This window comes from Myxocyprinus asiaticus, chromosome 2, assembly GCF_019703515.2.
Source record: "Myxocyprinus asiaticus isolate MX2 ecotype Aquarium Trade chromosome 2, UBuf_Myxa_2, whole genome shotgun sequence".
In the NCBI taxonomy this organism is placed as follows: domain Eukaryota; kingdom Metazoa; phylum Chordata; class Actinopteri; order Cypriniformes; family Catostomidae; genus Myxocyprinus; species Myxocyprinus asiaticus.
Window position 1 is genome coordinate 15,471,653 of NC_059345.1, and position 17,705 is coordinate 15,489,357.

The 17,705-nt window shown below is 39.7% G+C and overlaps 3 protein-coding genes across 4 annotated transcripts in view; 1 reads left to right on the forward strand and 2 right to left on the reverse strand.

Moving 5' to 3' along the window:
• The window catches only part of sdhaf2 (succinate dehydrogenase complex assembly factor 2), a 487,549-nt gene that overhangs the window by 248,427 nt on the left and 221,417 nt on the right, over positions 1-17,705 (reverse strand). The window lies entirely within an intron of this gene.
• On the reverse strand, positions 1,649-3,250 carry kbtbd13a (kelch repeat and BTB domain containing 13a). Its single transcript, XM_051715383.1, has one exon. It carries the CDS (start codon positions 3,248-3,250, stop codon positions 1,745-1,747), a length of 1,506 nt encoding a protein of 501 aa, XP_051571343.1. The 3' UTR covers positions 1,649-1,744.
• rasl12 (RAS-like, family 12) lies at positions 7,123-17,597 on the forward strand. Its single transcript, XM_051715561.1, has 5 exons — positions 7,123-7,628; positions 8,143-8,199; positions 9,814-9,887; positions 10,078-10,268; positions 13,682-17,597. Exons 1-5 carry the CDS (start codon positions 7,517-7,519, stop codon positions 14,007-14,009), a joined length of 762 nt encoding a protein of 253 aa, XP_051571521.1. The 5' UTR covers positions 7,123-7,516; the 3' UTR covers positions 14,010-17,597.

Here is a 17,705-nt window from a genome sequence, read left to right on the forward strand (position 1 = left end):
TTTGAGGGTTTAAACATAACAGTCAAAGAGTCTCCATACGTTTACACTCATACCAATTTATGAGGTCATAAATTATTGTTTGGGTGATGATCATGTATCTCTTTTGCCTCTCAGCCAACCTAAAACTTTCTCTCACAATCTTAAATGTTCTGTACTCTTTCCCTGCTGGCCTCATCTGACCCCCAACTCTTCTGGTATGGGTACACCAGGGAGTTTCACAGATGGCTTGTTTGATAGAAAAACAGGAAATGTATCCATATTTTGGTGCTGTAGACTTTTGCAGCCAAGGCAACATACCTTTCAATGACCATCAATTTTGTTTAAAACAATTACAGATTAATGGACATGTTTATTTACCAGTAATTATGTATTGCATTTGCCTCTAACTCGTCTGAGATCTGCGCCAATAGTGTTGTACTGGCAGTGTGAGATGAGGTAATCCAAATCTAGTACCTTGATGAAAAATGGAGTTGTACTCCGATACTCATGTAATGAACTCACATTAGATCAGCTTAAACAAAGTACTGACTTTATTGAAAGAAGCTAGAATACTGGGGGAGATGAACTCCAAAATTTTACCTTCAGTACATTTAATGACTGGCCATAGAATAAAATACACAAAAAAATAATTTTTACTCTAATACACTTCACACTTTTCAGTCCTCCTACAGTGCCAAGGAGTACTGCCCTAAGTATAAATTGTTTATAATAAACTCTCCCTGCTGATGTTTTGTGCTTGTCACATAATATTTAATATGAATAGTATGTGAATGGAGAGGCAGGGCTTATTTATTCCCTCACATGGCTGGACTTGTGTTCTTGTTCATTATATTTTCTGACTTTTTTTTTTTTCGTCACTGACACATAAGTGCCATATTTACAGGTCACACACAGAGGTTTAGAGGTAGTATACACAGATCTAGACCGATGCAGGTGCACAGCTACAAGTTAACGTTCATAAAAATGAGTAGAGATGCTGGCACACTGCTAAATGTTCCAGTTTATTGACAACGTTTAGCAGTGTGCCAGCATCTCTACTCATTTTTATTCCCATACAGAGTTTGCATTACAAAAATCTGATGGACTGAGCTGTAAAATTTCGATATTTTCATATTTTGAAATCTCAGCCAGAATAAGAGGACATTTCAGAGAAAATAAAAAGGATGTATAGGATTGGTGTTGGGTTAGGAGGTAGAGTAAATAAAATACAGTATGCATTCCTGTTGTCTATGTTACATAATTAACAATTAAAAATATAACTCACTTTTGGTTGACATTTTAACCGGAAACTAGAGCTCACATATTCCTAAACATTCAACAGAACTTTCAAACTTCCAGCTTTGGCCACTGGGGGACAGTGATTCAAATTTCAGTAAGGACAGACCGATTTTAGCAACAAAACTTTCTACATACTGTTGCCTAATTCACAGCGTGATCAGTCTGAGATAAACTGTTATGATTTTGATGCAGCTGAGCCAAAAGATTTGACGAGAGTGAATTCCTAATAAAAGTTTGAGAGGAGCACCAATCACAAGGCAACTGACCTTACATTTTCTGAAAAAAAAAAAAAAAAAAAAAAAAACTTCCTGCATCTCACCTCCAACCTAAGACCCTTTTTTCTGACAATAGGAACATCTGAGTCATTGGGTCTCAATTCAAATAAGGCACTGGAATATATCAGATTAGATTTAATTCTAGGAATCTATTTATATGAAATGTGCATGTATTCAAAAAAAGGTATCGCTTAACAATCAGCACATAGTGCAGAAGAGTTTGAAAGAAGGTCAAATGAAATCTTTTGTCCATTAACTTTCCTTTCCAAAATCTCACTGCTTTTTTTTGGCAGTCTCAAGAGAAAAGTCCACATTGAGCCGATTCTCGGAAACCCTGACATCTCTTTTTTTGTCCTCCATTTGTTGTCCTCTATGGCATATTCCACTGTTGCTCTGCGGTTCACTGTGAAAACAGAGTCACCTCGCACTACTGCGGTGAACAAAGCTCCCTTACTATTTTCATACTGCCCTGCCATGGCCGTCCACTGACCTGAGGTCAAATTGTAACAGTCCATCATGCACCTCAAAAAATCATCAGATGGCCCATTCCTCATTACATATAAATTGTCCCTGTGGGCCACCATACAATGGCCATAACTTTGATGCCTAACAAGTGTCGTGGTTAACGTCCACTCATCCTTATTTACAATGTACTCAAAAATCTCTGTAGCATCCTTGGGTCTCCAGAGACAGATGAACAATCTGCTCATGGTCATGGCACAAGCAACGGCAGCAGCAGGTCTTGGTAGATGGGCAGCAAAGCTCCAAGTGTCCGTGGAGACTTTGTACTTCTCTACAGAGGACATTATGGTTTTATTATGCTCACCACCAATGATATAGAGGGTGTCCTCATGGCCGACCAGGGAGCAGTTGTAGCGAAGTTGTTGTGGGCTAGAAAATGTGCTCCAAGTGTCATTAGATACGTCATAGCAGAAACCAGAGTCCACAACTTTGTTGGTAATGTCATAGACTCCTCCAACTATATAGAGCTTGTTGTCTAAGACCGTAACGCCTGCCATGGTAGTGCTGGCATTGAGAGGCAAGTGGGTGAGGACCTTCCAATCTTTCTCATCTTCATCAAGGTAACAAACCGTCCTCATAAAGTCCTGCAGCAGCTTGATGGTTGGAGAGTGAGTACCAACAGTGACATACGTACTAGGAATAAGAGACTCTACATATTCTATCAAATCCTCAGGCAAACACTTTACATCTTCTTTGAGGTCTTGATGCATGTCTCGAATGAACAAAGCAGCACTCTGCAAGAGCTTCAGTAACCCAAAAGTAGCTGCTGTGTGATACATGAGCAGGCAATTGTCTGAATTGATGATGTTTATGAGATGCTTGGTTAGAATCTCTATCTGAAGGAAAACTGCACACTCAATGGCTTCAACAATTTCATCTCCACTCAGGATGGGTTTCTCTCCATGTATCACACGGAGGGCGACCAGGAATCCATGGGCACTCAGTGCCTTGAGGCAAATTTCATCCTGTTGACATTCCTTCATCCCAGACTGGAAAAGAGCCCGAAAGTATTCACAGTGTTGCTCCAGGACATCTTTGTCTACCGTGAAAACACTGTCACCAAATCTCACTTTCACTGTTGTTTTCACAAAACCCTGCGGTTGGCAAACTGCCTTCCCTGTGTCAATCTCTGGGTCAGCACAGCTGCTCGTCTCCATCATGTTACCTCTAGTCATTTTCATGTGAACTCCAGAGAAATGCCCACTTCTGCATTATCAAATATTTATTTGAAGAGATTCAGAGTGCCAACGGCTATCCATGATGTCGCCTAAAGTAACAGAGTGGTCCCAGCAGCAACTTTACTGTATGAGGCAGAAGCACTTGACTGAGTGACCACTGTTTGTATTACTACTACAAGAATAGAACCGGCTATACATAGTAGTTAACATCGTGGCAGCATTATCCCGCAGCAGTAACAGAGAGACCTATCACATATCGTGAGAAGAGTGATGGCAGATAGCCATCAACGTAGAGGGCAGCAGTCATCCTGGTTATTTATTACTATTTGTTCTTGGCAGGCATTAAAGTAGCCGAAAAATGCTATCGTCTCCCTTTGGTGAACAGGTGAACTGCCCAGAGCTATAACAATGGTATGCCTGTTAGGGTCAGGTTTTGTTGTGGGTGAACATTCCAGTAATTTCAAGGTGAACATATGACCTGAATTAAAATAAAAAAACTTGATACTTCCTTATCTTTATAAGTGCACTATTGTCATTTTTACCAAGTAGCCTTATTAGAAACCCAGGGAGGAAGCCTTTTTCAAAAGATAGTAGATAAGCTTGCAGATAGTTAATAAATTCACTTGTTAGATCTGTCCTTGGAGTTATGATAGTCACTGAGATTCAATACATTGTGTAGACTCAAGCCCAAAGGATATTTATAAGTAATCACCCATTATGCATTCTGTGGTGGAAATGGCACTGTAGACTACACATTTGGAATAAACAGACTGATATCTTTGTCTCATTTCATAGCATTTTATGTACCCCCAATACACAGAATTGAAAAAATATTTTTCAGTTTTTTTTTTTACATGATTTGACAAAATTACAACTGGATTGGAAATGAGGCAAAATAAAAAAAAGTTTGCAGGCTCTATTTTCATGACCACGCTAGGTGCAGCACAAAGCACAACGACCGGGCGCTACTGTACGTCTCATCCAATTTTCATTAGGGCGCTAATTCTAAGCACAATTTTCGTGCTAGCATAAAGTGCAAGTTGCCGTGGGTAGGAGTGTTTGCAATTTTTGTGGGTGTATGCTTGCAAATTGTAGGTGTATTGTATGTTAATGAAGTGGCACAAAGCACGATCTGCTATTTTCCTGAGAAATAGGTCATTGCGCTATTAGATGTTTGAGAACCCAGTCTGTTCTCAAACTGTTGTCTGAAGTGATAAAGTGTTTAAAACACAACATTTAAAACACTATAAACCTCCATAGCATTTTCTACAACAACAAAAAAAAAAAAGAAAGTTGATTTTATGACTTTAAAAATGTCAATTGCTTTAACCATCAAGTAAAAGGTCATAACAAGAAGAATCAAACTTTCCTTGATCTTTTGACATATACTGTTAGAGGTCATAGTACTATTAAAACAAACTGTAAACTGCCTAAGTTTCCAGTGCAGGTCAGTCAAGAGCAGAGAGCAAATCATAACAGTGGGCCTTTACTGTCAAATCTTGAAGTAGGAGCAGCACCAAAAACTAGCGTTTCTGACAGAGGGTCAGAATGAGGGTGGAAAATGATCATGTTTTACAAATATTTGACTTTTTTTGTGCAAAAACCTTTTCTAATATACAACCGCAATTCTGAAAAAGTTGTGACAGTATGAAAAATACTAATAAAAACAAAAATGAGTGATTTGTAAATTATATTCACCCTTTGCTATATTGGAAGCACTACAACTACACATAATATGATGTTTTACCATGTGAATTTTTGTTGTTTTTTTGTTTTTTTGAAAATGTACAGTAATTACAAATCAAATGATTGCAACACACTCCAAAAACATTGGGACAGTTGAGTGTTTACCACTGTGAAACACCAGCATTTCTTCTAATAACACTTATTAAGCATTTAGGAACTGAAGACACAAGTTTGTTAAGTTTAGAAAGTGGAATTTTCCCCCATTCATCCACTATTCTGGTCTTTAGCTGCACAGTTGTACGGGGTCTTCGTTGCCGGATGGTGTGCTTAACAATGCGCCACACATTCTCAATTGGAGAAAGGTCAGGACTGCAGGCAGGCCAGTCTAGCACCCACACTCACAGCCATGCACTTGAAATCCAGGCAGTAAGTGGTTTGAAGTTGTCCTGCTGGAAAATGCAGGGATGTCCCTGGAAAAGACAGTGTTGTATGAGAGTATATTTTGCTCCAACATTTTTACATATCTGTCTGCATTAATGGTGCCCTCACAGATGTGCGAGTTACCCATGCCATGGGCACTGACACACACCTGGCCCATACGGACACTGGCTTTTGGAGCTGATACTGATAACAGCTTAGATGGTCCTTTTCCTCTTTGGCCCGGAGAACACAATGGCTGTGTTTTCCAAAAACTTTTTGAAATGTGGACTCTTCGGACCAAAAAACACAGTTCCACTGTTCTACTTTCCATCTAAGATGAGACCAAGCCCAGAGAAGTCAGCAGCGCTTCTGGACAGTGTTGATGTGGTCCATGTTCAAGATATCCATTACAGATGAATGATGTTTTTTTAAGACAGTGATGTCTGAGGGATCAGAGATCACACGCATTCAGAAGTGGTTTCCGTCTTACCCTTTACGCACCGAGATTTGACCAGATTCCTTGAATCTTTTAACTATATTGTGCACTGTAGAGGGTGAAATACCCAAAATCCTTCCAATCTGTCTTTGGGGAACATTGTTCTCAAAGTGCTGGATTATTTGCTGAAGCATCTATTGGCAAATTGATAAGTCTTGAACGATCCATCGCTCTTGAAGGACTAGGCTGTTTTTGGAGGCTCCTTATACAGTATACAGTACTATGACACGATTGCCTCACCTGTTTAACATCTCCTGTTTTACATCGCCTTGTTATTTCAACTCGTCAAATTGTTATTAGTCTTAAATTGCCCCTGTCTCAACTTTTTTGGAGCATGTTGCAATCATCTGATTTGAAATTACTGTACATCATTTTTTTTTTTTTTTTAATCACAAGGTAAAACATCATATTATGTGTAGTTGTGGTGCTTTCAATATAACAAAGGGTGAATATAATTTACAAATCACTCCTTTTTGTTTTTATTAGCATTTTTCATACTGTCACAACCTTGTCAGAATTGGGGTTGTAATGAGTGAACCTCAAAGAACATATTAAAACAATAAAAAATGCATGTCATGACCCCTTTAAAATACCTTTCTTGCTCCTTGAATGTGTGTACACAGTTTAATCATTAATTACAAAAAGTTTTCAAACATATTTTCCAATGATATTTATTTATTTATCTATTTATTTTAATTCCATGAGTCAGACCTGAATTATAAAAATCTCAAAGTTTTATGTTTTTTTTTTTGTTTTTTTTTTTATGGTTACCTGCATGTTGGTTACACCACCTGTCTATTTTTAAAGAAATAATTATAAACTACTTATGCAAACATAAGCTTTTTTCAAACAAACTTTTCAGCTTTTATTTTATCATTTTATTTAAATGTCTCCATACATCACTTAGACATTTTTTACTTTAAACCCCAGAAAAATATCTAAATGATTTTGAACTCAAAGATTGAAATCATATTCATAACAGTAAAGGTGTATTCATAACAGTTTTGTGTAAATTGCATTTTGAATATATCTTTGAATAGCTAACTTAATTGATCATAAAAAGCCTACTGTAAGGTAAATTACTTTATTACTTGGCAGATGAGTTATAATGATTTTTATTAATACATTTAACTGTTGTACGGCAACACCAAGGTTAAATGGAGTTTTAGGGGAAAAAAACACCTTATCCTGGGGTAAAACCACTGTAACTCACATTCACAGCCTCTAATGCTTTACTGATTTATCAAACGCTTTTAGGGCTTTTACAATTTGAGAACAGTGGTTTTTCCGTTTATTGGAGGCGCGGTTCCACTGGATAGATTTGGATAGTTCATAATGTGCTCCAGCCCTCTGAACCAAAATATACCAACATTTCATTTCTCCCTTCGCTCTCACTACATCCTCTCTGACAACAGTCTAAAGCCTTATCAGACAAACGTTTTTCGTGCATCTTCTTTTCGGAATTATTTTGGAAATGTCGTTTATACTGGAGTTTAATGGGATCCAGCTGTTTTACAGAGAGCGCTTGTGAGAGATCAGACATCAGCATCATCCAGTTATGAAGTGAAGATCAAAGCACATGTGGACTGCGTGTCTAATGGGCTGCATGATTCGGATCTGCTTCTTCACTGATCTTCCGATCTTTCACACTTCTCTTCAGGATGTCTCTGATGTTTGGGAAAGCAAGAACTTGTAACATCGTAACAGTTCCTGAGCATGAGCCTTCAGAGTGTAATATTGTGGTTTTGGGAGCAATGGGATCTGGAAAGTCAGGTATGACTTTATCCAAAAAATTATATAGTTCATACTATTATTACTTTTATTCAGTTAAAAAAAAATTTTCACACTTTGTACTAGACAAATTCAACATCATCTCAGCTTTTTGCCTGAAATTGTGTATATTGTGTAACACCTCATAATAACAAGTATTATTAAATTATATTTTTTAACAGATAATTATTTAATATTATTTTAAATAGTTTGAAATGTCATTATTTGTGTATTTTCATATTCATATATGAGTGTATTTGAACTACTGATCATTTAACCATTATATAATGATTGGTTTTTATTTAAAGAAAGTTCATGTAAAGTGTTATCTTGCTGTTAATGAAATGTGTTTACCAGGAAAGAGGGGATGGAAATTTTCATCTTACAGTTGCTGTAATGAGACTATTTTTAAGACAAAAGCAAAAGATTTCCTATTACCCTTTGGGACTCTGTTATGTAATTGAAAATTTTTCTGAACTTAACTTAGACTTACAGGAAGTTTGTCTGTCTCCTGCAGCACTTACTGTGAAATTCCTCACAAAGCGGTTCATCAGTGAATATGACCCAAACCTTGGTGAGTTGCCCAGTATTTCACAGTGGTTTACCATATTATTTTACATTACTGCAGTTTAATTACAATAAGACTAATAGCAATCCTTGATATGTCACTTCAATATAAGCTAATTATATAATTTTAATATAAGTCTAAAATTGATCAACTTCCAAACTTTGTATGCAGCTACAGGTTATCTCAGCATTCGCCATATAAAATTCCATTCATTGGCCTCTTGAGATACAATATGATCAGTTTTTGTCTGTTATTCTATAGAGATCTGAATTTGGTTTTCTGCTCATATTATGTTTGTGGTCATTTTATGTTACAGCCCCATTAAATAATTCACTTACTGTAGTAAGAAACAGATTTATTTTGTGTTCACATAGGCTCATTCTTTTGTAGTTTTTTTTTATGTGTCATATTTGATACATTAGGCTTTAAAGGTCATTATCCTCCTGAGGCCCAGCAATTCATTTTGTGTAGGACATTTTTTATTTAAGTTTATCTTAGCCCATGCATGCTACAGTGGTAAATCTTGGGGTATTATCAGAGGACACTATGGGATTTTCAGAGATACCAAATGTTTGAGAGTTTGGCCATGACAACTTCCTCTCCTTGGTCTATAAATATGGATAGAAATGTGTCATAGTTCAATTCAGCACATCAAATACAATATAAAATATTATTTTTTAAATATTTTTTTTAATTTTTGTATTTTTTTAATTTTTTTATCATATCTATTTTATGCACCAAACACTATATTGACATTTAAAAAAGGGAAGTTGTAAAACTTTTTTCGCTGTATTTCAGGAACATGTTGTAAGATTACATCATAATAGCTTGTAATGTAAACTAATGAGATCTTTATAATGACAGAGCAGGCTGCATATACAAAAATACACAGAAACATTAGTTCACACTTTAAATATATCTTATAAAATGTATATGTCAGAATTTTCAAAGCTCTGTGATTTTTTTTTTATTGTTTGTTTTTTGTTTTTTTTTGTGGTGGGCATGAATGGATTGAGAGATATGCCTTAAAAGCCTGATGTATCCAATTTGATACATGGATTTCAAAGGGGGGTTTTCAATAAAATAATAAACAACATTTTAACCAAGCACAAGTTGCTTATATTCAGCAAATACTCATTTTAAAATATATAATATTTAATAAATATATTATATATATTAGTAATGTCACTTTTACTTTATTTAAATAAGCTGTCATTTATCCCAACATAAGTGTCACTTTTCGCACATTTTCTGCCGGTATTTTAAATAGATCGATATAAACATTGAAACCACTTTTTCGAAAATAACCACTAGATGGTGCCATAAACATGTGAAACGTACATACCGTAGGTTGTTTGGCTCATCAGCTTGAACAGAGAGTGAAAAAGGAGCCGTTAAATGTTGTATATCATATTTGATACACACGGCTTTATAGGGTTAAAGAACTGAATGGAAAGAGAGACTTCATCTAGAGAAACTTTAAGACAGAAAAGTATGTGACTGGGAAATGTAATTTTTAATCTTTTGATGTTGCATGCATTAAAGAAGAAAAAAATCATTTTGGTTAGTTGTTTTTAATTCTATAAGATACTACCATTCTTGTATATATTCTATTTTTAGAGGATACTTACTCTTCTGAAGAAGATGTGGACCAACAGCCAGTTCTAGTAAAAGTGATGGACACCGCTGATCAAGTAATGATATCCATTTGTCTCTTTTGTGAATATTTTCCTTCTTTCTGATTTGACAGCTGATATTTGCACCCACTTTTGTTCCATCGTAATGGTGGATGCTTTACTTTCTCATATAAAGCTTTATAGACTATGAGCATTTGGCAGCTCTTGCGGTAAGTGTTCTGAACAGCTCTGTCTAAATTTATTTCAGGATGGACCAGTCAACTGTGAGCGCTATTTAAGCTGGGCCAATGCCTTCATCATTGTTTACAGCATTGACAATCGGAATAGTTTTGAGGCCTGCCAACAGTACTTAGAGACAGTCACCCTTTATACAAAAGGCCTGCAGCCAGAAGTCCCTGTTATTCTTCTAGGCAACAAGGTGGACATGGAGAGATATAGGTAAATTATACATTTCAAAAGTTTTGTTATTATACCATATAACAATCCGTAATGTGTCTTAAGTGCAAAGTTTAAATCTTAAGTGGCTAAATTTCCTGTGTTTGAGTGTGTTTTAATAAACAGTAATTTATTAAGCAGGAAATGGTGCATTTGTATAGTTATGTGAATGTACTTTTGTTAGATCAACTGGAAAAGAATTATGACCTGTGACTAGCTAAATTACAACAATTATGCCTAGTACCACCACACGTTATTTAGATTTCCACCTTTCACAATTCTAAAATATTTAAAAAAGGATTTGATTTGTCCAGGAAACAACTATTTATTGCGTTTAGATTTTTTTCTTTGGTTTTGCAAACACAGCACATGATGTATGCAGTATCACACTCAAAATAGCCATATACTGTAGCAGCTGGGCTCAGTCAAATCTATTCTTGTGACCACAGATTTATGCATGCTTCTTTGCCAGGAAGGCTTTTAACAAAAGGTGTAACCTGTTGGTCCCCTGCTTTTTTCTCTCTGCTGTGCCATTCCTGTTACAGTATGTGAGATAAAGTTTTTAAAGGTTTTGTAAAGGCTGTACCTTTAATGTTAAAGGTATTATATTTGAATTAAAGGTAAAATACTTGATCAGTAACTGTGTGTTGGAATTAAGCTTTTGAGCTAAGGTTCTATGTAAATGAATGTTCCAGATTGCTTTATTGACAGCATTTGTGGTATAATGTTGATTACCAAAGAAAATAATTTAGACTCTTCCCTTAGTTTCTTTTAAAAAGAAGAAGCAATGATTACGTTTACTGTAACACATTTATAATGGAAGTAAACAGGCCAGCGTCAAGTTTAAGGAGAGTTTAAAAGCAGAAATGTGAAGCTCATATTTTTGTTGAAGCACTTACATTAATTAATCAGTAAAATCAGTTTAATTTTTTAACCTTTTCTCTGATGCCTCTCAAAAAACTTTTTGGACCACAGTGAGACTGATCTTACTGAGTATTTGTCGACAGTAGGTTGAAAGTTCTGCTGCTGAAATTGGTCTTTGCTTACCGAAATTCAAACCAGTGCCCCCAGTGGCTGAAGCAGGATGTGTTGTTGAATATGGGCACATGTGAGCTCTAGTTTCTGGGTGAAATGTCCACAGAGTGGCACCAAAGGTGAGTTGTATTTTTAGTTGTAAATGATGTCGTCTCGTGTAGCCAGACCTATGACTATGGCATAAATCTGGGGTCTATAGCCGTTTCAATTGGTCATGAACTGCCCATTTTGAAAGGAAAAGCCATCTAACTGACATGTAAAGCAACCAATCACAGTCAGTTTTCATTACGGGGTGTTTAGGGGCGGTTTATTGGAGATGTATTATACCATAATAAAAGGCCGACATGGGGGAAAATATTATTTATATTATAGTGCACGAGTCTCTGCAAGCAATTGCACAGAAAACACACAGGAGAATAACAGAAAATGTAGAGAGTCTAAGTACAGCACAGAAAACCTCATTATAGAGAATTTCACAGACATAACTAAGTAAACAAAGCAGAAAATGCAGCTCTGCTCGTGGATATTCACTTTACTTTCTGCTACGTGCCTCAAACAAAACTCTGGATATCTTTAAACGATTTGATTTCACTAACCTGGCAAATTCTGTGATTATTTAATCCTCAAAAGTGCACATTCCATCAACGTGGAAACTTGTGAACAAAACTCGGCTTCCAGGCGGACTGATAAAATGTCCTGTGTGCATCTACTCGTGGAAGTTCCATTGAACCAACCAATCAGATTTGCGCTGAGTTGATCGAGAAAGCGTTTTGCAGTTTTGTTTGCTATGTGCATCAGACGGTTAGTGCACGGACTGTGGGCGGTCCATAGGCATGCCATCTGAGGCTGAGACTATAAATTATGTAATACAGTAAACAGGAATGCTATTAACTCTACCCCCTTACCCAAGCCCCAACCCTAAACCTAACTGTCATTGTTATGTAATTTTAAAGAGAAAAATGCAACCTCCAAATAGCGCTTAACATTGTTTATGTGAATGTGATTACTTCCTGATTTCAGTGGAACCAGAGCTGTTTCTCAGTTTGTGTTCTTATGTCCTCTTATGTTCTCGTGGTCTCGTTCGTCATCATCATCCACTACCGAAGTTCAATTCCAATTCTTAAGAATACAAGTACTGAGAATGCATACAATTTCCTGGATGTGTACTTGATCAGGCCGAATATCGAGAATGCATCGGAAGGTGACTTGTGGGAAGAACCCATTTGAAGTCCCAGAAATCATAGCCACACGTGTAGGAAATGCTTGTTGACAGACTTTATTCTTTTAACATGTCACTATAGTCCTGCAAAACCTCACTGATGTGATTATAATAATGCTGTCACTGGTGTGTGATAAAAAATGAGTCTCAGAGGTTTCTTACAAAACACACTATCAGTAGCACATGAAAATGTTTAAATTGATACAAAAAAGTCTGATGGGGATGGTGCTTGTCAGTAATCCGGCAGAACTGTGTCGATTTCAGGGTATATGAACATATGGAAGCAACATGTTGATTTCCTGTTTGATCATGTTGTTTTGTTGTGGAATACTTTTCTGGTTATGTGTCATTAATGTAATTCCTGTGACTGGCGTTTGCTCCACGTAAATGGTCCCTTTCTTGTATCCTTGCACATATCATTAGAACATTACCGGCTTTTAGTGGTCATGACATTGAGATTAAATGACTGAATGTACTGCAACTAGTGGTCGACCAATATGGGTTTTTCAAAGGCTGTTGCGGATACAAAAACCAGAGAGTGGGATGGCCGATGACCGTTATAATTCTGATATGTGAGATAGGCTAATGCAATTAATTATTGAAATTGAGATTACATTTATATGCTGAAATTAAACATTTTTTTCCACTATTTACTCAAAATTCACCAAAAACAAACAAATTGAAAACAAATGGTGTATTATTACTTGACAAGGCTGTTTGTTAGATTTGGAAACTGACACAAGGAAAAGAGAGAATTTTTCTGTTAATCTCCCAAACTGGCACGATTAACGTTGATGTTGATCATCTGAAAATGATGAAATATCGTCCGATTTAGCCTACATGATATACTGCATATGACTTAAACTAGATATAACTTCACACAGACAAATCAGTTAGCATTTTCCCTCTAATTTCATGTGAACACGTTTATTGTTTAAGTCTTGTGGCTATAGGTTTGAAACAGTGTGCTCAGTGTACATTTTCATGTTTACTTCCTTTCCCCATGCACTTCCATTGTAAGTGTCTTACTAAAACTGTGATTTTTTTGTTTTGTTTTTGTGTGTGCTTTTTTAAAAACTGGAAATGCAAGTTTAAAATATTCCCTGTGATAATCGACTTGTATTGAACCCAAAACATTAATTTAAATCTCTCTTTCTCTCAGACAGGTGAGCAAGTTAGATGGTGCAGCTCTGGCCTCGCGGTTTGGGTGTCTGTTCTTTGAAGTTTCTGCCTGCTTGGACTTCCTGTCTGTCCAGCACATTTTTTACGAAGCTGTCCGGGAAGTGAGGCGAGAGATGGAGAGAAGTCCACTCTTCATCAGTGAAGACAAGCCTGCGATCAGCCTGACCTCTGCTCCTCCCCTCACTGCCTGCTATAAAGAGCTGCCAACCCCAGCCACCGCAAAGCTGGTTACGGTTAAGTCCTCAAGGGCTCAGAGCAAACGCAGGGCCCCCACGCTTACACTCCTCAAGGGCTTCAAGATCTTTTGACTAACTGTTGCCCTCTTCTGACACTGGAGTGGATCTACAAGAGGGAATGCTTGTCTTGAAGAAATAAGTCTGCTCATTTTGGCCTTAATGAAACTAACCAGGCTTAAACTATTACAAAAACTCACATAATACTCACTATAAAAAAAATACACTGTCCTAAAATATATTAGAGTGCTAATAAATATCTTTGTTAGCATTTTTGATTATTCAAATGATTATCTTTTTGAATTTTAGTCAGACCACTTTTACTTTTAGTTTTTCTTTTTTTTAAAAGTGATGGTTCCAATTTTCACATAATATTTATTTTAACCCTTTAAGCTCTGAAGGTTTTTTTTAAAGATTTACTGTCTTTGGCACACAAAATGAAAGGCTTATAACTCAACAAAAAACAAAACCAAACAAAAACAAAACAAGGATGGTGAAGTGTTTAGTATCCTTTTAAAGAAAACATCCTGGTTACTTTCGTAACCTTCGTTCCGAAATGGAGGGAACGAGTTGTTGCATCGATGTAGTAACACTAGGGGTCACTCTTGGGAGCCCCAAACACCTCTGCTTTTTTAAAAAAGGCCAATGGGAATTGGCGAGTGGAATTTGCATGCCACTCCCCCGGACATACGGGTATAATAGGAGCTGGTATGCAACCACTCATTCAGGTTTTGTGCTGAGGAGCCAAGACAAGGTCCCGGCCATTTCAGTGGGTTGTTCCATGTTGTGGCAAGAGGCACACAACATCTCGTTCCCTCCATCAGGGAACAGAGGTTACGAAAGTAACCAGGATGTTCCCTATCTGTCGCTCACTCGACGTTGTCTCAATGTAGTGACACTAGGGGTCCCTATACAAAACGCCACAATTGGCTGAACTGTTACGTGTACTGGCGAGGCGAGATGGGCAGACCGCTGTGTGCCTCGTAGCCAGCGCACCAGGCCGTCACGTAACCTCCCCCAACGCACTTATGTGTGTCGAACGGTCCTTCGGGAACAAGTCGACTGCCCAACAAATAGGGACAAGCTAGCCCAGCTGTGGCCTCTTTTCTCTCCCCAAAAACAGTGGAATTTTTTCAACTGGGGGCCATAAATGTCTACGTCGGGGGGGTGTCACTCCCAAGAGGAAGACACCGCGGAGACCACACCCCACCCAGAGAAGGGGGGGGGGGGTATTTTGAGTGGAAATACATCACATGGTCTTACTGAGTCTTGTCGGAAATATGTCATGTGGAGAAGTCGCACGGTAGGTCCTACCCGAGGGGGGAGAGTTTCTACAAACACGGTGACTGGGGCAGTGGGGCCTCTGCCCAAGGAAGACGCAGTTTACCGACAGAGAAAAGATTTAGCGGAAGATATCACATGGGGTCACCTACAGAGAACCAGCACATGGAGCACCTACCACAGTACAGGGCCTAATTAGCACACGTACTGGGCCGGCAGCGAGTTTCTCTGCAAACTTATCTGCCACAGGGCTAAGGAGGAAAGTCATCCAGGGATCACAGCTTGTAAAAACAAGCGCACATCTTCACCTCAAGGGAGGGGAAATTTGCTATGCGCAAGCGGTACACCCAGCCAGCTGTCCCGGAACTTACCTGCTCATACTTGACAAAACACGGGACGAAACTGGCTCAACCCGGATATTGTAGAACCTCGCAAAGGTGTTGGGTGTTGCCGCGCCTGCTGCTCTGCAGATGTCTACTGAAGAGGTGCCACTGTTCAGGGCCCAGGAGGCTGCTACACTCCTAGTAGAGTGGGCTCATAACCCCACGGGGGGCGGCACGTCCTGAGCATGATATGCCATCATGATAATGTCAACGACCCAGTGGGTGATCCTCTGTTTGGAGACAGTGCTTCCTTTCCGCTGTCCACCAAAGCAGACAAAGAGCTGCTTGGAGCTTCTAAAGCTCTGTGTGCGATCCAAATAGATGCGTAAAGCATGCACCGGACACAGAAATGGCAATGAAGCGGTCTCATATGCAACAAACTGAGCAGTGTGGCCACCGCTGAGGATGCCATATGCCCCAGGAGCCTCTGAAAGTTTCAGTGGAACTGCTGTCTTCTGTCTGAATGCCTTCAGATAGTTCAGCACCAACTGTGCACGCTCGTTCGTGAGGCGTGCCGTCATCAAGACTGAGTCCAACTCCAAGCCGAGAAAAGAGATGCTCTGAACCGGGGAGTGCTTGCTCTTTTCCCGGTTGACCTGAAGCCCCAGTCGGCTGAGGTGCGTGAGCACCAGGTCCCTGTGCGCACACAACACATCTCGAGAGTGAGCCAGGATTAGCTAGTCGTCGAGAGGGCTGCCTCTGCAACCTTCGTGAAGACGCGAGGGAACAAGAACAGGCCAAAGGGGAGGACCTTGTACTGGTACGCCCGGCCCTCAAAAGCAAACCGCAGGAAGGGTCTGTGTCGAGGTTAGACCGAGACATGGAAGTATGCATCCTTCAGGTCTACCACCGCAAACCAATCTTGATGCCAGACGCTCGCTAAAATGCTAAATCTTGAACGGGAGTCTGTGCAAGTCCCGGTTCAGTACTCGCAGGTCCAAGATTGGCCGCAACCCACTGCCTTTTTTCGGTACGATGATGTAGGGGCTGTAAAACCCCTTCTTGATCTCGGCCGGAGGGACAGGCTCTATCGCACCCTTCTGTATAAGGGTAGTGATCTCCGTACGCAAGGTAGCGGCATTCTCACCCTTCACCGAGGTGAAGGGGACGCCGCTGAACCTGGGTGGGCGCCTGGTGAACTGAATCAGCCGAGTCGAACTGTCCGGGTCAGCCAACGCAACGGGTTGGAAAGGGTGGAGGGTTCCACTCCAGCCCGACACACGCAGCCGCCCGGGCAAGCATGGCTGCCAGCTGAACATCAGGCTGCGACTGGGCAACCACACCTGAAGATGGGAGCCCAGTCGAGTCCTCAGCATCAGACTGGACAGCCCGCTGTCCGATGCTGCAATCAAGAGCTCATCCACTTCGCGAGCGCCGAAATGAGATCACGAACTCGCCCTGAGACGAGCCGGTGGTCTCATCCCAGAGTGTCAAACAAGCGTACTGGGGAATGGGAGGTCCGTGGGGAGTTACCCATCAGAGTGGCTCCCACTGGGGTCCCCATATCACCCCCAGTGCTAACCGACGTGGCCTCAAACCCATAGGTAGAAGGACCGAGGCGGGGAGCTGCTGGGGTGGAACATGACCCATCCACGAACGCTGTCTCCGTGTGGGTAGCGCCCAGGCATGTAAGACCGCGATCATGGCCATCGGAAGCGGAGAGGTAACGACCGCAACCAGGAAATACACACAAATGGAGAGGCATCTTTAAAAAGACGCTCTCCGTTAATGCCACTCTTTTAAGAAGGGAAAATATACTCTTTTAGCTGCTGAAGCACCCAGGGGCGTTCTCTGCACTTCACCAGTGCAAGAGGGGGAGAAGGCGCTGTAATGCACCGTAAATCCAACAGCTTTTTGAGGTGAATGGATCGGCAGAGTAAAGCTCACTGAACACAACTGCTCAGCTCCGAAGAGAAAATCTGAACCAGTGGTTGCATACCAGCTCTTTTTATACCCGTATGTCCGGGGGCGTGGCATGCAAATTCCACTCGCCAATTCCCATTGGCCAAAAAGCAGAGGTGTTTGGGGCTCCCAAGAGTGACCCCTAGTGTCACTACATCGACACAACTTCGAGTGAGTGACAGATAGGTCATTTTTTTAATTTTTT

Coding starts and splice junctions, on each gene's coding strand:
- kbtbd13a (XM_051715383.1), bottom strand. CDS start 3,250: ATGACTAGAGGTAACATGATGGAGACGAGCAGCTGTGCTGACCCAGAG.
- rasl12 (XM_051715561.1), top strand. CDS start 7,517: ATGTCTCTGATGTTTGGGAAAGCAAGAACTTGTAACATCGTAACAGTT. Junction 8,200..9,813: donor TGAATATGACCCAAACCTTG/GTGAGTTGCCCA, acceptor TTCTATTTTTAG/AGGATACTTACTCTTCTGAA. Junction 9,888..10,077: donor TGATGGACACCGCTGATCAA/GTAATGATATCC, acceptor AATTTATTTCAG/GATGGACCAGTCAACTGTGA.